The sequence below is a fragment of the Lissotriton helveticus genome, chromosome 5_1 (assembly GCF_964261635.1).
Source record: "Lissotriton helveticus chromosome 5_1, aLisHel1.1, whole genome shotgun sequence".
In the NCBI taxonomy this organism is placed as follows: Eukaryota; Metazoa; Chordata; class Amphibia; order Caudata; family Salamandridae; genus Lissotriton; species Lissotriton helveticus.
The window spans coordinates 394,720,471-394,745,095 of NC_136065.1; the positions used below are offsets into that span (position 1 = coordinate 394,720,471).

A 24,625-nucleotide genomic window follows, 5' to 3' on the forward strand; every position below is an offset into this window, starting at 1 on the left:
TTTATTCTCATTTTTATACGCTATTTCCTGTCACCCTCTCATCGTTCCTTTTTCTTTTTCATTGTTCTTTTTTTAATTCTTGTTATATTTTCCCCTTAGTGTTTACGGCCTAACTGTTCTCACCCCCCTCTACCATCCCCATTTTTGTTTTGTTTTTCCTTACTGGAAGAACACCCGTACCCACATCTTCTCTCTCCCTTCCTTTCGGTCCTGCTCCCTCACCTTTCCAGAGGCTGTCCCGCTGTTTTTCCAGTCAATGCTTATTCTTTAATTGTTATGAATATTTTAGAAATTGTGCTATTTCCAAGTAATGACTACTTTGATTTTTTTTAGAACTGAAGAAGTGTAGCATTTGAAGTGACACATTTGTAATGTTGAGGTAATGCTATTGACGACTTGCAAGTACTTTCCCCCGTAAAATTCTGGTGCTTTATATGTTACTATTCACCACCCTGCTTGGCACAAGACCTGGGCGATCTCACAGAAGAGAGACAGTCAACCAAAATTTCTCCCACCGTGACCCTGTCAAAATGTCCTTTCTGGACCAATGTCTCTGCAGCCCTCCATGCCACTCCTTTCAGACCCTACATAATCTCCTTCCAGTCAGTGACCACCACAACTACACGTTTCGGCACCCCTTCGACTGCATCTCCATGGCCCTCCTGCAGGCCGCACGTCTCTAACTTTATCACCTCCGTTGCACCTCTACTCTACGACCCTATCTATTCTTGCCTCATGTCTGTACACCTTTCAGTCCCTGTCCACCCCTTCTCATCACCAGGGCATCCCTCATCGAATGCTTGTGGACCTTGTCACGCTACTTTGCCAATCAACACCAAACCTGATTCAATAATGTGGTTTTAGAATTTTACACACTGCTACGTCCAGGCAGAGCTACACCATACCAAGCCAATTTTGTGACCCGGAATCTCTACCAAAGCACCTCATCTTGAACTTCAGCTCACCCTTTTCGCTAAGAGTCCCCGTCCAGTGAGTTTCCGAGATGAGATGGGACTCCTCTGCTAAACTTGTAACAGACCAAATGCCCACCCTCACAGGCACCTGCTTTGGGATCCTGAGAATGATTTGAAAGATTTTAGGGCTTATTCCTGACTCTGCAAAAAGAACGGCAGTCCAGGCTCTCGTGGTATCAGAGCTGGATTATTGGAACGTTCTTTAATGGGGGGCCTCTAAGAGCAGTATTCAAATGCTCCAGAGGGTACAAAAGGTGGTAGCTCGTATGCTGCTGAATATTCCCAGACGTGCGCCTACGGGGTCAGCCCTGGTAAAACTCCACTGGCTCCCCATTGAGGAGAGGATGTCCTTCAAAGCCATGTGCTTTGTCCATAAGATAGTCCAGGGAAAAGGCCCTGGTTACTCCTTCCATTGATTCTACCCTACCTTCCCAATCGTTGTCTTGTATCAGCTGGAATAGGTATGTCCAGTGTTCATACATTTTGCAGAAAGAGCCTTGGTGGCAGCTCTTTCAGGTTCCTCACAGCTAAATAATAGAACCAACGACAGCTGCATCTCAGATTAGAGCCTTCAAAAGTTTATTTTCGGATGCACTTACAAACTTGGCTTTTCAGGAAGATCCTTACCCAATAAAAAGGGAAAAAAGGGAGGGATGTTTGTTGCCTGTTTGGTCAATCTGAATTCAGTGCAGGTACTCTCTGAATTGGAGTAACCAGGTGCTCTATAAAATGCTAACATTACATTACATAAGAGAGGGTAGCCAACGTTTTTCTTAGGAACCCACCACTAGCACTGCTTAATGCTGGCTTGCTGAATACCAAGGGAGTCTGGTCTCGATTCCACCTCTCAACTCTTTCTTCCATCAACCTACACTTCCTGACTCTTTATCTCACCTGTTGGTTCTTTTTCATAGCAGTTAGCGCCTTCTTTTTGATTTTCTCCCTGTTTCCCATATGGGTGTTCTTCCTCTGTCACTCTTTGACTATTTCCTCATCCTCCTTGTTTTGCTCTCATAATCTGTGACAAAGTCCGTTAATGAAAAACATAAGCCCAGTCCCCAAAAAGGAGAGCCCACTGACAACCACCAGTCTAAAACAAGCACCATGAATGCCTTTATCACTGTTCCAGCTGCTGATATCAACATGCAACTCAATACCACATCACTACCCCAAGCAGCAGCAACATCAAGTCACAGAGAAGCTACTCACTGTACAGGCGCCCCCAGCCGCTGATGTAGCAGGGTTGATTGTTGGAGAGGAGCTCTCCTGCTGGAGCCAGGCACCCGAGCACCACCTTGTCGTTCAGAACAGCGTTTTTGGACAACTTCATCATGGCGAGGTCATTGCTAGAAGAGGAATGAACAAACCTCCAATCACTGGTGCGATCTGAGAGCAGGAAAGAGCTGATTGGCTCCGTTCCCACCCTATGTCCTGAGCAGTTTATGGAAACGATAATTAAAAATGGCGGTATTTCCCCATTCTGTGTACCAACAGAAAATGAGTGAGGTGGAAGATTTTCATTCGATAGGAGATTGTAGAGGATCATGTAAAAAGGAGCAATAAAAAAATTAATTTAAAAAGAGAGACATTCAGTATCAGAAATTAGTTCCCAGATACATTTCCTCTTTCGGATTTTCAGATACAGGTGTTAAGCAGGAGGAAACACTTTTGTATTTTCCTCCATCATCGTTCTTTAGCTCAATTCGCCACCCCAGTTCAGACAAAGCTATATGCAAATTAGTCTTGACCCTGTGCCTCATGGGAAAAGTCCAGCCCAAACTGCCAAGCCATGTCCTCTCTGGACCGGAAACAAGAATCCAGGGATCGGTTTCGGGCTAACAGCCCTCATCAGCCAGGCTAGCTTGAATCCAGTGCCAAAGTGAGCAAGGGACCCATGTCTGGACATACCCTGCCGACTTAGGGAGAACAAAGCAAACACAAGGAGATGATGGACGGAGCGCTGAAACTTTTTAAACACTCACCCGTAGTCATAGAGCTGGGTTCAATCCATCATTGTTCTTTAGCTCACTTCGTCACTCCAGTTCAAACACAGCTATATGCAAATCAGTCTTGACCCTGTGCCTCATGGGAACAGTGCAGCCCGAACTGCCAAGCCATGTCTTCCCTGGACTAGAATCAAGCATCCTGAGACCGGTTTCGAGCCAAGACTGATTTGCACATAGTCTGAACTAGGGTGGCGAAGTGAGCTAAAGAATGATGATGGATTCATCCCAGATCTGTGACTGGGGGTGAGTGTCTGAAAAGTTTCAGTGCTCCATCCATCATCTCCTTGTGTTTGCTCTGCACTGATATAGAGCCTTTTACTCCTGACGAAGAACATTGTCTGAGGGGAAGGACCGTGCCTTGTGGGATGGGCTTGGTTGGAAGAGTGCTGAATTACAACACTGCCTTTTTGGGGGAGCTTTTGTGTTTTGTGTAGTATGCAGGATCTTTTGACTCAACATGGGACTCCCTTTGTCTCCTTGTGCCACGTCATTTGGTTGTATGTCAGAATATCATTAGCAAAAAAGTTGTCTCACAGACAGACACATCATGTCCTAAATATGGATCAGAAAAATATTGCCCTACTGGTGTAGATTTCTATTCTTAACTCAAATATTTAGGCTACAGTAATTCTGTCAGATGATATTTTGGTTACAATGTTCCAGTAAAATTTCCTCCAAGATAAGGTGGTCCACTACATTTTTTTTACAGTACCATTAGCTTAAGAATGGCGAACAGGTCTACAATACTTTGGGGTCTATTTATGACCCAGTTTGCGTCACTCTGGTGCAAAGAGCAACGCAAGCCATAAGTCAGAATTATGAAGTCACACAAAGCCACTTTGCGTGGCTCTGAGTGTCTTCAAAAAGCTTGAGTAACGCAATGCAGCACAAATAGCTGTGTTGCGTTACTCTGCCCTGGGAAGGCGTTCCATGGACGTTACGTGGGTGTTCCTCACACAACTCTCATGGATTTTGACGCATTCCCAGATTTACAAGAACTTTTAAAACTGGAAATGTGCCAAAATCTTACACTTTCCCAGGGGAGGCTTCCTATGTGTACTGCATTTTGCAGCACACGTTGAAAGAGGAATATGCCTTCCAAGATTGTTTTTGTGCAGGAAGATTCCCCTTACTGCACAAAAATAATGCAACACAGGCCCCCTTTCCCCATGGTGCAAAGGGGCCTATGTTGGTGCTAGGCTGCCAAAAGGGTGCCAGTGCAAAGGAAAGGACATGAATGTGCCGTATTGCCTGAAATAGGGTGCATTTTTGCCCTTGACCAGCCATGCAGTGCAGCACAGCCAGGTGATTTGCTGTGCTGCACTGCGTCACAATCTCATAAATGAGCCCCTTTGTTTTCATATAGCACTAAAATATCATATGGTACTACTATCCAGTTTACGGTCCTCAACTTTCTGCCATAGGACGGATGGAAGGCTCAGTCTGTCTTGCAGTGATTGTAAGTCATGGCCTCCTGAACACCACATTTATGTAAGCACCCGGTGTCCACCTTAGTGAGCTATCCTTCTGGTTTAATTACATCTCGGATGCACATTGGCCTCATTGGGACCTCTCCAGTCCTCGTCTCCTCATGAAGATGCTGGGCCAATAGATTGCAACAGAAAGAAAGGGGCCTCCTGAAGCCGAGGAAGTAGAGATCCTGCTCTTCTACTAGACAACAACTAAAGAAAGATTAGAAAGAAGCACAAAACAGAAAATGCAGTGCCTACTCAAGGCAAGTGATGCCAACTAGAAGTACTAGAAACTAAGTGAGAAAAGTACTACTTGTAGAAGGCACAGCAGTTCCGCTTAACCCTTTGGGAGAGTCGGACGGCCGCAGGCCATTCGACATCACGGTGGGTGTGTGCGGAGGATGGCCCCCGGCCATCCGAACCACGCCCAGTCATAAATCACGCGGAATTTGCGCCGCGGTCAATGGGTTAAAGGGAGCAGAAACTTTGAGTGCGAGCAATAACCCTCAGGCGCAAAGCTAACTACCTACAGGATGATCAGCAACTTCCTCTAGGAGGAACCACATTTACCTATACGAGGACAGCAACTATCGATAAGAGTCAGAAACTATACAGAAGGCAGGGGGCTACTACCTAAAGGTAAGGAGTGGGAAGCAGCTACTCACTGAAGGGGTGACGCAAACCCGTAGGAAAGCAAATACTCTAATGAGAGGGAGACTTAGCAACTACAAAACAGAAACAACAACAAGCATAGAAGTGCAATTAACTGGCACAAAGACTACCAAAAAGAGAGGTAGCAAACACCCAAAGAAGATGTAGCCTCTACTTTCAGAAATAGCAGCAGCTAAACCTAAGAGGACTAGAAATTACCCATTAAATTGCAGCACTTACCTACATGAAAGCACAGCAAAAACCCAGAAGAGAAGCATCTACAACCCAATACAAAGACAGTAACTCACAAGAGGAGAAACAGAAACGATTTGGAGGAGGGGTTGCAAATACCAATAGACGAGGCAGCAATATCACTTATGAGAGGAAGCAAATTACAACACGAGAAGTAAAGACAAACACAAATATCACTGCCAAGAAAGGCATATATAGGTGATGCAGCAGGCATCTAATCAAAGGAGAGGAAAAGGCACCAACTATCTGTAGTACAGGTAATAACAACCCATAGGTAAGCAGGACCTACACAGAACAGAGACAGCAACTACCCTTAGGAGATGCAGCAATTAGTCAAAGAAGAGTCAGCAACTACCCATAGGAGATGCAGCAATTAGTCAAAGAAGAGTCAGCAACTACCCATTCGAAATGCAGCAACTACCCAGAAAAAAGGCAGCAAATGCCCAAAGCATAGGCAGTAATTGTCCATAGGTGGTGCAACTTGAGCTTAGGAGGCAGAATATATGGAGGGGATAGGCAGTAACTATTCACAGAAGACTCGGCAACCTCTTTGTAGAGTGGGAGCAACTATCCAAGGCACAGACAGCACTGGAAGGGAGAGATAAGCCCCTCTCTAGAAGGAAACAGTACCAAAAGTGAACATCTGTTCAGAAGAGACAGCAACTTCCAATGTAAAATGCACCTTAAACCAGATAAAGAGGCATATACTACTGAGAGAGGAACCAATTTCCCAAACAAAAGGCAACAACTAATGCCCAAAGAGTAGGTGGCATTAACGGAAAAGACCCATAAAAAAGGTTGCAAACTCCCACCTGAATAATCAACCAATACCCCCAAAGAAGGCATTAGCCCCACCAAAGTACATAGAACTATTGCAAATGAAGCAACCCCTGGTTTAGCGATGGCTTCAAACCCCAGCTGCCGACCCCCTACACCTGTGGAACTGACAAAACCCTCACAAGACACAACGCCATTGTAGGTCAAACAGACCCTGTTAGTATATTATGACATAACATTTACCACAGCACTGGCAGCTCCCCCACAAGAAGAAAAGTCTCAAAGAAAGTGGAGCACATCCTGTTAAGATAGTATAACTTAACATTTACCACAGCACTGACATCATCTTCACAAGGAGAGGGTTTCACTGAAGGCGGAGCCAAACCTCTTCTGGTGACTGCGCACAACCGCAGCATCACACCCTTGCCCCTGCAGTACCTTCATCACCCTTCCAGCCCCACGGCTGGTGAAGGAGACCCTCCCAGTCAGACACACTTACCCACAAGAGAGGCAGTTGGAGTTCCATTGAGGGTGAACAACAATCTTGCTGACGGCAATGCGCTGCTCAGGGCCTTCCTCCACATCCCGGTTGTGCTCCCCGACCACTACCTGGTACGTACGCCCGGACCTGAGAGAGAGATTCATTCAGAATTACAATAGCCTAAAAATGACCTACTGCTGGCCACATGTCAAGCCAATGACTTGGTGTACAAAATATTTGTTGAGTAACCCCTGACCTTTTCCCCCAGTGCTTCCATGGACAGACCTGAGCTGGGACTAAGATCTAAGATGGAGCTGTTCTGAGACTGCCCAGATGACAAACAGATTTCACTCTTCCATTGTGGGAAGTAGCTATTGGCCATTCTCAATAACTATTTGGAAATTCTGTACAGGACCAAGAAGTAGATGAACCTCATGTCATGTGTCTGCTACGGCAGTTCAACCTACACGAAGTACAGTAGAAGCGCGACATGATAATTGGTCAGGCCATGCCCAATCCATGCTTTAATGACATCTACATAGAAAAGCTATGGGCCATTTCTTTCACCAAAGTACTCTTTTCCAGCTTTGCATGCTAGTGGGTATCTCGATTACTGAAGGAGACACCCAATCCAGTCTCTTCCTGAAGGCAAACAGCGCGTGACTATCACTTCAAATTTCCTTCTAAGAGGCCCACACATCCTTGAAGGGAGATTAAAAACTGCAGCACCCACCTTCAGAAAAAAATTCAGAAAATGCTAATCTGACCTCAGAAGAATAGCCCATCAAACAGATAAAGAAGTATCAAATATACTATTAGGATTAGGGAGGCCGGTCTGCTACACATGAACTTTGCATGAACCAAGCATTATGTACCTATATTAAGCTATACATAGGTGCATTATGAACTTACGAGACACAGTGTCCAGCTGTCAAGATCCAGTTGGGTGCAACAAGGGTCCCTCCACAAGTGTGATGGTAGGCACCACCACTCAGATACTGCAGGGAAATCTGTAAGGATGAAAACCAAGAAAGTTTAGGTATTAAATCAACATGCAGTCGAAAACACTGAGCTACAGAATGACTGCCCAAAACAAACTATGAGCAGTTCAATATATGACCTGATCCCAAGATGAAGCAACTTTAGTTTGGAAGTGCCCTCTCTACAGAGCAGGGTTCTGTTCAAATTAACTGTTTGATATGACAGACAATCAACATTATGGCAGGTAAATAAATTTGGCGGGCAAATCAGGTATCAATCGGTGAGTTATAATTTCTTGTGTGCTTCACAATCTCCATATTTAATGCAGCTTTCTCTCAAGCCCCTTATAAAGCAGCTTCAAACCAAGTTCATCTCTAAACTGCATGATAGATATTTTAAGACACGTGTTGGCCCAGGCTAAGAGTGCTTCTGAAAAACCTGAGTCAGATTAGATCTGGGAATAATTTGGTGGAGAATTAAGTGTCCAGAGAGAACTTGCTGAGATGAGAAGCATTGATAGCCATGGCATTTCAAAAGACCTAGTAGAATCACGCACACTAAGGGTCCCAAACGATCGCCCCAGATTTCTCCATGTTAGGTCTGCCCCTGGGGTTGCCAATACCCGGGGCAAACGGAATTCTCGGTGAAGGTTAAATTAACCAGGATTACACAGTAAACTCCCTAGAAACGGTGAATTGGCAGGTGAATCGATCATTGAAGGTCTTATTCACATGGTAATTCCTCATTTCTTGGCACAGTTTAACTAAAACATTTTGTTTGCTGAGATTTTGACTTCCTCCAGCAGCCTGTGGGTGAAACAAGATGTGCACTGTTCCTGTGGATCTTCTAATTCCAATAGAGACAGGAACTTTTGAAACTATCCCCATCAAAATGACAGGAGAACTTGAAATCAGTTCCTAAGTAACAGAGAAAACAGATAACTCAATGTCCTAAAGCCAGGAGAGCAGCTAGGCTGAATGACATTTTGTATTATATTATTAAGAACAAATGTTGTGCTGGCCGTTATTTAGGTACATTACTCCTAATTGTAAGATTGCGGAATCCTGGTTATGATCAATTGTAAGAGCAATCGCGATAAGAGAAGTCAAGCTTCCTTTTCATGGAGTTCCTTATCTATTTCCTAAGCGGGAAAAATATTTTCAACATTAAATATGAATTATCTGTACCTGTGTTTCAAACAGCAAGATCTTCTGCCTTTTAACCAGGTGAGCGTCTAACAAGCGATGCGTAGTAGATAACATATTTTGTACTGATGTACTTAGCCTGAAGTTCCATGAGTAGAGAAAGCGAGCAAATCCTGCTGCCCTGTGGATGTAGGGGCTGCTTTTGGTAAAGCGGATGATCAGTATTTTGGTATAAGGAAAAATCGGAACATTGATCTTGGGGTATTGTCATTAGTGAAATTATTGCTTTGTGTTGGACAGATCACTCATCTAAAATGGATCACCTAATGGTTTCATTCAGGGCTACTTTCCTGATCCACCAGCAGCCTTGCTAGGGGCGATTACATTTAATCTGAAAATCATTAATCTGACCACACATTAATTAATGGATGTTTACAATTGAGTATTGATGGATAGGATTGTCATAAGTTTTAAGGTGAAATTCATCAATTTCGAGTAATGTTGTGACATTACATGTTTTGTACTATGATTAATAATAGCCGTGCCTCCATTTTGATCTTGGGCCACAGTAGGATTAGAAAGTCATTTGGGTTTAAGGATGTAAAAGAAGTTGTAGTATCACAAAGTTGCCATGTTATCTGGACCTTAGACACTGTAGGACTTCGGGCTAGGTTTCTCATTTTGGAAATCTTAAAACAAATTTGAAAGCGCTGACCAGGGAACTAGTTGCTTTAACCGGAAACATGGTAAGCATTCTAATCTGCCATGCCATAGAGCCTTCCTCAGAAGGTTAGTCCCAACTGTATTCCATGGCTTACCGGTGTTGGCAACAAAGGTCCTTACAGTGCATACCAGACTGGAGGAATTTTTCTGGAGGCGGGCTTTAATGATACCGACTGTGATTCCAATGAACAGGACTCTTTCTCTATTGTAATTGGTGGGACTAATACCATAAGTGTAAGTCACATTGTTCAAATATTGGCCTTAAAAACAGCTCCTCCAGAGCCCACTGGAAGTATTCCTTGCTAATTATGTGGACAATGAAAATGTTCCTATTACTAATCCTCTCTGCAGCAAGAAAAATTAGACAGGTATTTATTTATTTATCTAGAATATTTTTATTGTGCCTAACTAGCCACATGGGCAGTGGAGACTTTTACAAATAACATCAAATATGATGACAGTTGGGTGGAAAATATTAATGTGACGTATTGATAGCCGCCAAATACATTGTCCATTGCAAAGATCAAAATAGAGGTTTTAGCGCACACCTTTCTTAAAGCAAAAAGGGCACATTAGGTGTATTGGACTTCACCTTCGTAGAGTCCAAAAATCTTTTTTGCTCTGAATTAAATAAATGACTAATGGGTTTGCTGTATAATCTACTGCCTGAGCATTGACACAGCGGAAATGAAGATGTGAGCACTCCCGTTTAGACAGAATGGAGCGTATAATGGCCAATCTTCATAGATTTTATAAAGAAGTTCCTTCACAAAAAATAAATTGTGATGAAAATAAAAAAAATGCATTGTAGACGTTTAGAAGATAATCATTTATTGATATTGTAAAATGAATGTGATGATTTAGTATGCATGGAACGTATTTAAAATAATTCTAATCGACCTAGGTCTTAAGTAATGATGAACTCTATTATTATTTTAGCAAGTTTAAAGTATTGTGAACATTGTGAATACTATGTAGCTATCCAATAATGATATACTTAATATTGAGACCTATGTTAATGGTATTACATTATGTGATGATGTTTTCAAATGATCACTTGTAGTGATCAAAAAGTATTGGTGTATTCAAAAGGTATTGCTTCAAAACTTTGAACATTACACTTCTAAAAATAGCATCTTTCAATTATTATTTCTAAAAATAAGTTCTTTGTAAAAAAGAAAAAAAATGACCTATTCACAAAATGTTTGTTCCCAAAATATATTGAACTAAGGACAGAGAAAGGGGTGAAGCAATTAAGACTTATGGTTTAAGGATGTAAAATATAAAGTAGTGTTTAAGAACATTGGATTAGGGATACTGGGTTAAGGGTATAAGATAAAGGGTTTAAGGAATGGGGTATAGAGTGTAGGAGTAAGATTAATGGTTAGGCGTTATGGGTCAAGGCTTCAGAGCTAAGAATCGAAGGTTGGAATTATACGGTAAAGGGTTGGGGTATAGGGTTACAGGTTGAGGTTGGGTGTATAGAGTTAAAAGCTTAAAGGTTAGGAGTAAAGGGTGTAAGGATTAAAGGGCACTGTTTTGGGATTTAGTATTTGGGGTGAAGAATTAGGATATTGGGTTACCATGTTTGGGATATATGGTTGAGGGAACTTAGTGGAGGGTTCATGGCATAGGACTATGGATACATAGTTAACAGTACAGGGTTTAGGTTATAAGATGATGGTTAATGGTTAAGAGTTAAAGGTAAAGGGTTAGAGATACAGGGTTGAGAGTCAAATGTTTGGGATTTTGTGTTCATGATGTTGGCTATTGGGTTAGCCCATGATTACATTTGTTTAGTGTTACCATTGGAAATGTGTTAAATTTAATATAAGTTGATTGTTAATTATTATGGGGCCATATGTATCAAGGTACCCATTTGCAATTCTGAAATATGTATTTTAAAAAAATCGCAGGGCATGTATGTGCGTCACATGGCACTTTGAAAAATGCAAAAATGTGCATTTTCCAAGGAATTCTCAAATTACCACCAACTTGAAGTTGGTGGTTATTTCCGATCCTGAAGAACAATTTGCAATTTTTTTCTGCTTCATACATTGCATTTAAGGAATCGCAAAATTTGCGATTCCTTAAATGCAATTGCAAAATAAGGAATCGCAAATTTTGCGATTCCTTATTTTGCACCAGACTTTCCTTTATACATACCATTTTGCAAATTCGCATTCGCAAACGCCGAAATTTCGGCGTTTGCGAATGCGAATTTGCTACATACGTATGGCCCTTAGTCTCTGTTTTGCTTTTCACAGAAAACTACACATCATTCATATCCGTGAAATACACTACAACCAAGAAGTGATAATTGAAAGTGTTAGAAACGAACTGAAGTTATTGGTTAGTAAAATAATTTGCATTAACAAGTTACACCAACCAAAAGCCTTTTTATGAAGCCACGAGGACTTTGTGTGATGTAGCTATGTCTTTTTTTATGCCCCTCGTATTTTGTGTCATTTTTACATAGCCCTGTGAGGTCAGAGAGGAACATGTCTTCAGTGCTATAGGGAAACATCTGGGGATGTTCTAGACAAAGTGGCCTGGGGCACCAGTACGTGTTTTCTCCTGTTTTTTTGTGTCACAGCAGAGCTTTAGAATTACAGAATGGGCCGCAAACACTTACTTGTGTGCCCCCTTATAAATTATGCTTGTGCAACGTGTGCACCGATGTGATCTTATGTGGGCCTTCCCTCATTTACATGGCCCATGCCCCCATACTAATGAGCGGATGTGTTTGCCAATGCACGCCTGTATTGTTTCATGGATGAGGGCACAATGGCAAAGAAGCCTATGGGAGGAGCACTCTTTTGGGGCCACATAGGAGAAGTGTGGCTCACTGGTTAGAGCTATTTTAGAGGAACAAGGGGACCCAAGGCGCAATAAGCTAAGGACCATGGGTAGGTACTATATTATCAAGAACAGTGGTCCTTAGAGCAACAAACCAATAAAGGAAAAAATAAATATAAACCAAATGGAAATATATTTTGGGGAAATGTCCAGCCGGACGATTTATTTCCCTGATACAAAAATAATACTATAACAAATATAACACTGGGTGTGATAGAAACGGGGCACCGTCCGGTGTCCGACTAACACACTGAAAGAACATACAACATACACAATAACAGGCAATAGCAAGACATCTGATTAGAGTAAGACATACACCAGATAATCTAAAATATACACATATGCAAGAAAAATTATATATACATTCGTTGCATTTAGTGTAATGTGTCGACGACGTTTCGAACCATACTTAATAAAGGTTCATCCTCAGGACAGAGGGTAATTGCCTTAAAGTTACACATTTGCGAATGTATCACAATAGTGTGGCACTCTGGAAGGAAAATTCCTTAAACTTGATAGTTTTGCTTAATTGCAGATGCCAAAATAAATCGTAAAAGGTGCAAGCAAGAACCCCCATTGAGGCCTTGCTTCCAGCTTTTCCAGACCATGGTACCGTGACCATCCTTTTCGGACCATAGTACCGAGGGCACTCTTTTACGATTTATTTTGGCATCTGCAATTAAGCAAAACTATCAAGTTTAAGGAATTTTCCTTCCAGAGTGCCACACTATTGTGATACATTCGCAAATGTGTAACTTTAAGGCAATTACCCTCTGTCCTGAGGATGAACCTTTATTAAGTATGGTTCGAAACGTCGCCGACACATTACACTAAATGCAACGAATGTATATATAATTTTTCTTGCATATGTGTATATTTTAGATTATCTGGTGTATGTCTTACTCTAATCAGATGTCTTGCTATTGCCTGTTATTGTGTATGTTGTATGTTCTTTCAGTGTGTTAGTCGGACACCGGACGGTGCCCCGTTTCTATCACACCCAGTGTTATATTTGTTATAGTATTATTTTTGTATCATGGAAATAAATCGTCCGGCTGGACATTTCCCCAAAATATATTTCCATTTGGTTTATATTTATTTTTTCCTTTATTGGTTTGTTGCTCACTGGTTAGAGCGGCAGACGCTGAAGCAGAGATCGGGCCCGGGACCAGGGTTCAAGTCCCGACGCAGCAGGGTCTTGAGCTCAATGTCCGCGGACTCATAATTCTCGCCTCAGGGCCTTCTCTAATCATGGGTCCCACGCTGCAACTCTGGGCAATAGCTTGCTTAATCTCCACAACGGCCCCTACAACACTGGGATGCCTGGTTTCACCTTGGGGGTGCCCAGGAGGGGCTTCTCACAGGGAGAGCCAGGAAGGGTTCCACAGCGTTATACAGCGCCGGGACGCCCCGTTGGGGCAGCTGTGCGCTTTACAAAATACACTACATAGGATGTGGTGTGGACTTAGTGCACCCACTGAGTTCAACTTTTAGGAGGGGGCATAGTGGTCTCAGGTTCACCCAGGCATCCACCCACTGGAAAGGACGGCCATCTCCAAGGATCACCTGTATAGGGGATCCCTACCCCACCAGCCTTGGCCGGGGCAGGTAAGAGCTGTGGGGCCGTGGGGCCCGGTGGGGGATTTCGACGGACGATGATGAGGTAAAAATAATTATTTATTTAATTTCCCCTCGTCATCGTCTGTCGACATCTCCCCCACCAACCCACCGCTCTTACCTGCACGGGCCGCGGCTGTATCTCACCATTCCAAACGAGGCCAGTTCAGAAGGCAGTGATAGACCCTGATGCGCTAGTGTAGGCACAACGGTGAGGCTGTGCATCACTTTTACGCCGCTGGTGCGTCACTTTTTGTGACGCACCAATGGCGTAAAAAATGCGCCTTGTTGCGCCATATTTACAAAGTGACGCATCTAGGTAGATGCGTCACTTTGTAAAACCCTGCGCCACATTATACCTGCCCCAGGTATAATGTATGCAAGGGGGGCGTATTGACGCAAGAAAGGTCGTAGCAGTGACGCAGTGAAATCTATGAGATTTGACTGCATCACTTCTTGGACGCCGTTGCGTCAAAATCTTGCGCCTGCATCACAGCAGGCGTAAGGCTGACGCAGGCCCTTTCACATGGGGCTTGCCCCATGTGAAAGGACTCATTGCTGGAGTTGCGTCACTTTTGTGACACACTCCAGCAATGCGTCACTTTTGCGCTTACAGATACGTCCGAAATACGGACGTATCTGTAAGTCCTTGCGCAATGATGCGTCATATTGTAAATATGAAGCATCATTGGTGTCGCAAGGAGGGCGCAATGAAAAGTGACGCATCGGTGTTTTCTCGCAGCGATGCGTCACTTTTCATAAATGAGGCCCAACCTGTTCAGGTCCATGCCTGCGCTAGGGAGAGTTCACTTTCATTTGGGTTTGGTCACACTGTTCTTGTCTGCACCTGGCACAAACAGCTGATAATGTACTGTCGTGGAAGGCGCACTCCCCTAATGGTGGTACAGTGCATGGTCCCATTCAAAACTGGATATTCAAGTCTTCAGGTGAAAGGAGCAGCATTGGTTTATAAACAGTACTTATCGCCGACCACCCGGCGCGGTCTCTTACCTGCCAGGGCCAGCTGTAGGGTCTGGCATTCTCGCCGTTCACCACCCTACTGTTCGGAGAGTATGTGGGCACGCCGCACCCGTAGGCTGTGGGGAAAAAGCACAGTTAACGTGTTGGGTGACGCCACTGAGAGCGTTTTGTTGACTTCATGAGAGTAGAGTTCTTTCCTACCTCAAATAAAATATTTTAAAGACACCAATAAGACCTTACAAAATACTGTCTTGAATTTTACAAAACAGAATGCTCTCTTTGCAAGACTAGAATAAACAGCATAACATAACGAGTCTAGAAACGGCAATTGCTTCAGAATAAGGAAATACTTAACCTAATTTTCTACCGAGTTATTATTATATACTTTATTAGAATTAAATTGTACTAATAAAAGTGCGATACCAAACAGTTAAATACATACAATAGAAATTTAAAATGTTAAAAACAAACTGTACGAAGACTGTGTTTCATTGACATTCCCCTCATGGTTTTCTTCTATTTTTTTTTTTCACAATTAAATTGCTTGCGGGATTTATTTGTTCTTCATTCAAATATGCCTCATGCACCAATGGATTTTGTTTCTATCACTCTATATTCTATTTAATTATTTGTTTTATTTCTTAAAATTTAATAAATTTATTGAACAAAAAAAAAACCAGATGAAAAACACCCAATGATAAAAAATTACACCCCTCCGTCAAAAATATATAAAACCCTGGATCCCAAACACGTTGGTTAAATATCAAGAAATCCCTCATCGTGCATTAGGGGAAACGTAGACACGCCGCTTTTAAGGTACGAATATCAGAACTGTCAAATCAAGCGTTAATGAAAAGAACCTCATTCACTCTTAAGGCAAGGGAGGGAGATTTCAAGAAGATCTGGGAGAAATATTTACAAACTTGCAATGAAACCTTATTACAAGAGCAGTGTTAGTCTCGATGTAGATGAAGACAGGTGGGATTACATGTGGTGCACTGACCTAGCGTTCTTTACCCCTCACAAAATACACCAGAAAAAAGAATTAAATTTCTGTAGGAAAAATGCAATATTCTGTGTTTTGCACGTCAGAATGGGCAGAAACCTGAAATATTACTGCCTTATTTCGACCTGCAGAACCCAGAATGACACTGTTATACGTCAGCGGGGAAAATTAAAATAAATAATGTATAGGAATAATAATAACATAGGCTTTGGATCCTGTTGAGAACAGATAAAGCAAGTTAGACATTGTGCCATAATCAGGGCCACTAGAATTATGCGGCAGAGGAGGACTAAATTATGCAACAAGGTTGACTAAATCATGCTGCAAGAAGAGGCTAATTTTGCGACATAATGCGGCACATTTTGCGATACTATTATTATTTTATTTTGTCATTTTTATACCTGGTATCCATATGTGGGAAAAGAGTTCACCTTATTATTTCCAATTGAACACCCAAATACAGCAATAAACAACTGAAAGATGACCAGTCAACCTTTGTGAAAAGCCTTCAGGTGTGCAGGAACCCAAGTCCCCATATTTTCGGTAACTTTGATCAGTTTGAGCTAGAAACAGTTTTTTGGGGTGCAATCTGCATATTATGCAGCAGATGATAGATTAAATGGAAATTTCAGCAAATTCTCAATTATGTGAAAATAGCCACAGCTGCAGAATCTCATCATTCCAGTAGCCCTGAACATAATCCATATTTCATATTTTAAAAAAATTGGGAAAGGTTAAGGGATGGATGCAGAAAGTAGACCACCAGACCGTAGAACAGGTAATCAAACAGCCGAAACACAGCCCACACTGGAATTTAAACACGCACAGGAAGCAGTGATGTGCAACTAACTTTCTGACCTATCAATAGGCAAAAGGCAATATGAGAGGGCATTTCTTTGTCTGAGTTTTCTCTTGTACAGTATGGCAGCCAGTGACATGGAAACCCCCTACTTAAGCAGCTTAAATACGTGCTGCCACTGAGCCCCATGGGCTGATGAACTTGATCCCACTAAACATTAATTATCTGTTTATGGGCTACTACTCTCAGCAGATCTACAGACAAAGTGCTCACAAATACCACCACCCTACCAATACTATCTTACTCTTTGTTTTTCACTCCTACTTTGTCTCTGTTTTTCTTTCTTTCTCTTTCACTGGCGTTGTTATTTTTCTGTGTTTCTCTCTCTCGCTCTAGTCTGAAAAAATTTGTTCTGGTGCTCTCCACGAGCCATGACCTGTGTAAAACATAGGAGCCGATTTCTGAGCCGGTTTGCATCGTTCTTGCACCACAAACCGTACATGTGATCAATGAAGCCACGCAAGGCCACTTTGAGTGTCCTTGAGTGGCTCCATAAATCTGGAGTTAGGCAACGCAGCACAAATTGCTGCATTGCCTTACTCTATCTAGTCTAGAAGACGTTCCATGTATGTTGCATGAGTGTTCCCACGCAACTCCCATGGTTTCAGTGCATTCCCAGATTTACCAGAAATGGTAGACCTGGGAATGCTTCAAAAAGATACCATGGGCCTCATTTATGAGGCCTTGCGTCAGTTTTGCGCTTCCGATGCGTCACTTTTTGTGACGAATCGGCGGCGTAAAATATGCCTCCTGTTGCGCACTATTTACAAAGTGACGCATCTAAGCAGATGCGTCACTTTGTAAACCCCTGCGCTACATTATACCCGCGTCAGGTATAATGTATGCAGAGGGGACATTCCCCCCGCAAAAAGCCTCGTAATAGTGACGCAGTGAAATCTATGAGATTTCACTTCGTCACTTTTAGGACACTGCTGCATCAAAATCTTGCGCCTGCCTCACAGCAGGCGTAAGACTGACGCAAGCCCTTTCACATGGGGCTTTCCCCATGTGAAAGGACACATTGCTGGAGTTGCGTCACTTTTGTGACACACCCCAGCAATGCGTGACTTTTGCGCTTACAGATACGTCAGAAATACTGACGTATCTGTAACTCCTTGCAACATGATGCGTCATACTGTAAATATGACGCATCAATCATGTCGCAAGGAGTGCGCACTGAGAAGTGACGCATCGCTGCTTTCACGCAGCGATGCGTCACTTTTCATAAATGAGGCCCCATCTTCTCAGGTCAGGCACAACGAGGAGAAATATCTTAATTTCTCCCTTTGTTTCTCCTTGTTACCTTCTCTTTCAATGTCTGCTGCATTTAGCAGCAGACATAGAAAGAGGAATATGCCTCTCAGGATACTTTTTGTATAGGAAGGTGTCACTTCCTGCTCAAAAACTATCCTGTGTGACATCCTTGGTGCAAGGGGGTCTGCGTTGACGCTACGCTGCCAAAAGGGCACCAGCGCAGGGGAAAAGGAATGCGCCGTATTGCTCTTGGTTTCCAGGAATGGCCCCCTGCCCTACCTGAAAATCCACAAAACTGTTGCAATGTCCCTTTGATTAAATCATAACGCATTTTGTGCATATTTTAGTATAACTGCCACTTAACAATTCAGGGGCTCGTGTACAAAGGTGTTTTGAAGTTGCAGATCCTGTAAGTAGCAAAAATAGAGGGCATATAACCAAACAAACCTTTATACAATGTATCATAGGATTTTTGTGAATCAGATAATTCTTTATAACTTGTAAAAGTTGAGATCCACTGAAATTGCAAATAAGGAGGTCATGAAAAGGTCTCCTCTTCTGTTTGTGATCTGAAATGAGAAGTAGCAATGCTTTGTGACCGCAAATGAAATTGCAAACCCTTGATCAATTACTGACCTTTGGATGGTAACTGATTACAAAGGGGAAAACGGTGCACAGGGACAGCTTCCTCTTTGGGAATCGTGTGGCCGCCTCAGGCTCACCTGTGCCTGCTCCTCTGAATGTGTTTTCACATTTTTCTTTAAAGCAGTGCCTGGCCCTCAGATTAACAAAGGCTGCTTTCAAAAAAGGCTTCCAATTTAATAATGTATATTGCGGGATGAACGTCTCCTGTCCCATGCAGCCAATGATAGAGGATCAGAAATTACAATCTGCATATTAAACATTCATTAAGCAGGTCATTGGTGCCTGCCTCAAAATGGACAACTTGCAAAGTGATAAGTAGGTCACATCACAAATTGCATTCCCATTCTCAAATCAGTCAGTGTGCAAATTTCACATCCCTGTTTTGCAAATGTAAATAGTACTTTGGGCCCTTTGTTTAGTAAAAATGAGATTTAAATTCACAGTGGATCCATTTGATCCATTTACGAGACCATGTATTTTACTCATTATGAGAAAGTTCAAGCGGGAAACAACTGGATTCACACAGTAGGGTTCCTAAACTCCGTCAGTCTGATACACTCACCGCTTGCGGCCAGAAGAACCGTAATCAGAAGCTGCATCATGTCTCCAGAAGTGTTCTAGTGACTGATTCGTAGACCCTTAAATACTACCCGCAATCACCAGTGCTGGAAGCGATCCAAACACTGTAAGTAACAGGTGTGGGAATACACGACCATATCAGGGACCAGGAGCCAAGGACACAGTGGCTTGGGTGTACCTCCACCGACCGTCTGTGATAGAAGGCTTTCACAACAGCCCTCCCTTTCCATCCATATTTCTGTACCATGCTCACACGGATAAGAACTACCCACCAGTGTAGAAGTAGCAGCGGGGGACTGCATCAATTTCCGCCAAATTCTAAGATTGCTGCATTCTCTTTCATGAGAAAGGGGTTACATTGGTATCACTTCACTTTTCTTCAATACAAGCTGATTAAAAATTATAGGGGAGCCCCAGCTGCAAGAGACTTTGGGAACCACATGGACTGAACATTTGATTGATGGCTACGGGGACCTGGAACAAGAGGGAGGTGGGAGGGATAAGGGTTTGGGGTCGTGGGGATGTTGCTTGATGCGGACATGCTTGTTATATATGGCTTTTTCTTTGTTGCAAAACAGTAAAAATGTTTTAAAAAAATATTATAGGGGAGAAGCTTTTTGTTATGGAAGATCAGTTAAAATAAACAGGGCAATTGTTACGGTGAAATGTGTTGGATTCCTGAGACTACGGCCCGGATTTACAAAGATTTTGTGTTGGGTTTGTGTCAGTTTTTGATGCAGTCTCAACATTTATTTTGGTGTTTAAAAACCACACAAATGTCGATTGGTGTTACTTTGTAAAAAAAGGAATGCAAGGCAGTGCATTGTGCTGCCTTGCGTTACTTTGCGTCAAGAAGGCATTCCATGGTTGGTGCTTGGGCATTCCTATGCATCCACCATTGAATTTGATGCAAATCCATATTTAAAAGAGTTGTAGATATGGGTTTGTGCCAAAATGATGCACCTGCCTGAGGCTGGTATAACGAGGTGACATATTTTATTTCTCCTCGTCATTTCCTCTTTCCATGTTTGCTGCATTATACAGTACACATACAAAGAGGAAATAGCCCCAAAGTGTACTTTTTTTGCAGAAAGGAACAACTTGCTGCAGAAAACCTATCTTGACTTTAATGTAGACATCCCTGCACTATGATGCAAGGGTACCTGTGTGGAAGCTAGGCAGCCACAAATGTGCCAGCCCGTAAAGAGTGCATAACTGTGCCATTTCATTGAAAATATGGCACAGTTCTGCTCTCTCTCATGATTCAGTGCAGCAGCAACTTACTTTGCTGCTTTGTGCCATTTCATTGTAAATCTGCCCCTACGTTCTGCCAACACCTAAACAGAGCTTAGAAAATTCTGATATATATATATATATATATATATATATATATATATACATATATTGTTTGTTGTCTGGTTAGAATGCAATGGAAGTTTGAGTGAGTGTATTTATGTCTGCAGACCTTATCAAAAGGACCATATGGAACATTTCTCAGAAGAACAAGAATTGGAACCTGTGAAGAAATGGATGAAATATATGTCATATAAAGATTTTGGTTAGGTGAGAATTAACAAAACAGACGAACCAATATAAATGTACTCATTGTAAATATGTTCTGAAGAAATTTAGGGTCTCTGTACTTGTTTATTTGTAGACAAAATTATTATTGGTAAGAAGAAGAACACAGGAATAACAAGATTTTAGAAAAATTACAAGGTAGTTAACAACTAGGAAAATAAATGGAAATTGGAATTAAAATTGAGATATTTGTAACTGCCATCCAATGAGAATATACAGGGATAATGGACCAGGAAAGGAATAAATATTTTCAGATAGAGTCTTTTTAGACCAAATTCAGGCCATGTTCATGGGTCTACCAATTGATGAGGCAGGTTATATTTGTGTGAGAACATGAAAACAATGCACTCTCTGTAGCCTCAATAAATATGTATAACAGAGAATGTTATGGAAGCAAAGTGTGGATATAATCCACAAGTGTGTTGTTAAATAGACCAATGACATTGGCTATTAGTATATATAGTGTAGATTCTAGTTGTATTATTTTATGTTTGTAACAGCCCTGAAGAAGCGCAGTGGAGCGCGGAACATGTGTTGGCTTTTTTCTGACTGCTTAAGAAAAATAAACAACAACCAAAAGAAACTGAACAAGAAGATTTGGTTTTTATTGATGCGTGTGAATATCTCATTGAAGTTTGATGTTATAGAATTATAAAGACTACTGGTGGGGACTGGTATCTGAGATACTTTTGCGCCGGGCACAAATCTTGTCTCTCTCATCCACAATATATATATATATAAATATATATATATATATATATATATATATATATATATATATATATATATATATATATATATATATATATAACTAAACCTGCAACACGCCAACATTCCTCAGCACGACAAGAACAGGTACGGACCACTCGAGGGACTCAGTTGAAGTTTCTCAGTGCTTTATTAATTCAATAGATGGCATCCAGTCAGTCCTGGCCAGTGCCCCAGCATGACGTGTTTCGACAGACAAGGTCTGTATTGATCACCTGACACGCCACAAACCTTGTGATCCTTAAATAGTGCAACTATAGATGAAATGGGCAAATACAGTGCACCTGAGTCAACATTTGAATTAGCGATCACATGATCATAGACAATGAAAACATACTGCTCATGTTAATATAATGGTCTTTCACAGATAAGCTTCACAGAATTGGAGTTTAAACTTAAAGACATAAATAGGTAAATAAATAATGTAGATAAAAGCAATAATTATTAACTCCCACATAAATATTAAAAACAGAAGGACATCATAATAAATAGGGAATTTAAAAAACTTTCTAGTATAGTGTTAAATGACACTTGATAAAATCCTCATGTTTAAATATTTGCAAACGAAGCAAAATACCTGTCTGTAAACATATGTCACGTGCAAAAAGTTTATTCAATGATCCAAATAGATCAAACTCGGGTGCAAAATTTGCCCAGGATAAAAAAAGTGCTAAATTGCTATCTTCTAAAAAAAAGTGCAACGTGCAATACAAACATCTGTTCTATTCACAGACAAATATAGGGTATAGCAGCGGTGATAAATGTCTCCCGGAGCATATCCTTATTAAAATAAAAAAATGAGTGATTTAATAGCAGCAGTACCCCAATCATGAGTAGAGAAAACCATAATTGCAAAAAGGAGAATCAATGAAGTTAAGGTATATCGGGCCACTGCCCAAATACTGAAATCATTCGCCACATTGGGGGACTCTCTAAAAAGTCATATTAACGGAAATGGAGAATGAGGCGACTGGGAAAATATCTTTACAACAAAGGCTGTAAAGACTAGATGTTATATAAATACAGAAGAATATGTACATGTGTAGAATAGACAAGGGGAAGACAAATGGGCTGTTATTATAAAAAGTTATGCAGGTCCTCCCCCATATTGAGCCGGTTTGGCATTTTTGTATCGAGCTCTAGGATGAACCTACTTTCCAAGTGTCTGAGTTGGCGCTCACGGTTTCCTCCTAATATACTTTTAGGAACCGCCCCATCACAAAATAGTCTAGGTCTTTTAAATTGTTGCTGTGGGCTAACTTAAGATGCCTGGCCACAGAATAACTTGGATCCGAATTGACTACTGCCCTAAGGTGTTGTAGTATGCGGTTATAAACTTGCAATTTTGTGCTGCCAACATATCTTAAATTGCAAGTACAGCCGAATACATAAACCGCATAATCGGTATGACATGTAAAAAATCCCTCAATTTTAGTTGGGATGTCGCAAAATGGAGTCAAATATTCAGTAGTGCTGGTTCCAAATTTACAAGCCTGGCATGAATTGCATTTAACAAAGCCATTCTTGTGTGTCAGCCAAGAACTTGAAATCTTGACTTCTGGACTAGTTCTTACCAGACTGTCTCGCATGGCCCATGACTTTCTAAAAGTTGATACAGGTGCATTAGGGAATAACTGAGAAAGTGTTAAATCTGTTTATATAATGGGACAATTTTTCTGCATTATTCGTCTAATCTGTTTATGCTGTTTCGAATATGTCGTAATAAGCCTTACAGATTGTGTTTGTGTGTTAGTTGAATTACTAGTTTCAGCGGATGTCTCCGTGCATGGACTTATACTGTCTGAATTATTTTCGTAAAACGAGGCATTTGCTCTATCACATGCCTGAATGAGGTCGTTTTCATTGTAGCATCTACTCTGAAATCTTGCCAATGCCTCCTCTTGACAAACTGCAAGGTCAGAGTCATTGCTGCAAATGCAGCGAATCTGCAGAAATTCCCCATATGGGATACTGTGGATCAAATGTCTAGGATGGGAACTGGTTTCTTGAAGAACCAAGTTTCCGGCCATCTCCTTGCGATGTAGTTTAGTGTGCAGTGTTTCCTGATCAACATACACTGTGACACCTAAAAATTCATCCTGTCTAGCACTTATGGTGGCGGTAAATTTTAAGTTCAAATTATTATTGTTGATGATGTTAATAAAGTTCAAAGCAAATGCATTGGAACCTTTCCATATAAAACAAACATCATCAATATAACGCCACCAATGGCAAACATATTCATCAAACAAACTTCTGTGCTCACCCATGAGGACGTGCTTCTCCACCAGCCTACATGTAAACATGCAGAGCTGGGGGGAAAACACGCCCCCATGGCATCACCCCGAAGCTGCTGGTACACTTTTTTGTTGAATAAAAAAAAGTTATTAGTAAGGCAGATCTTAATCATGGCCAATAACATTTTGTTGTGTTCTATTTGTCCAATGCCACGTTGGCCCAAATAGGATGAAACCGCATTCATTCCATCATCATGATTTATGCTGGAATATAAGGACGTAATGTCCATAACTACAAGCAAATAGTCACTATTCTATTTTACAGTTTTCAATTTTTTGAGAAAGTCCCCAGTGTCCATACACATATATATCTATTCCTCCATCTTTGACCTAAGGATTGCCTTTTTGGCCAACTCTACTGGTCGAGACACCAGAAGAAGATACACAATCAAACTGTATGTCCAGGCATTCATGAGCAGGAGTACAAAGAATGGCACCACATGCAGAGAGCTGCTTCGAGGGGTGGGTAATATACACAAGGGATGGAGATGGTACATTGACCAAACAGGTGGAAAGGCAAATATCCCACTGTTATACTCCACAGAGCACGGTATCTCTGTTTCAGCGCCCACTGACACATGATCATGTTTGCAAGTCCTGTCATGATAAAGGGTGTATTTGTATACACATTGTGCCTCATTTGGCCAGCACTTTAAATGACTATTGATTTTCATAAATGGAACCCTAAGAAATAGTGACAAAAGACATATATAAGAT

General features: G+C 41.6%; 1 protein-coding gene across 1 annotated transcript in view; it reads right to left on the minus strand.

Moving 5' to 3' along the window:
- LOC144754601 (chymotrypsin-like elastase family member 3B) overlaps positions 1 to 19,321 on the minus strand; it is a 32,692-nt gene extending 13,371 nt beyond the window's left edge. The window contains exons 1-5 of the mRNA XM_078642608.1: positions 19,246 to 19,321; positions 14,950 to 15,035; positions 7,526 to 7,623; positions 6,632 to 6,760; positions 2,184 to 2,320 (exon numbers count right to left, since the gene is read on the minus strand). Coding sequence (XP_078498734.1) covers positions 2,184 to 2,320; positions 6,632 to 6,760; positions 7,526 to 7,623; positions 14,950 to 15,035; positions 19,246 to 19,285 — 490 coding nt within the window. The 5' untranslated portion in view covers positions 19,286 to 19,321. The remainder of the gene's footprint in view (positions 1 to 2,183; positions 2,321 to 6,631; positions 6,761 to 7,525; positions 7,624 to 14,949; positions 15,036 to 19,245) is intronic.
- Between the last annotated feature and the right edge of the window lie 5,304 nt (positions 19,322 to 24,625).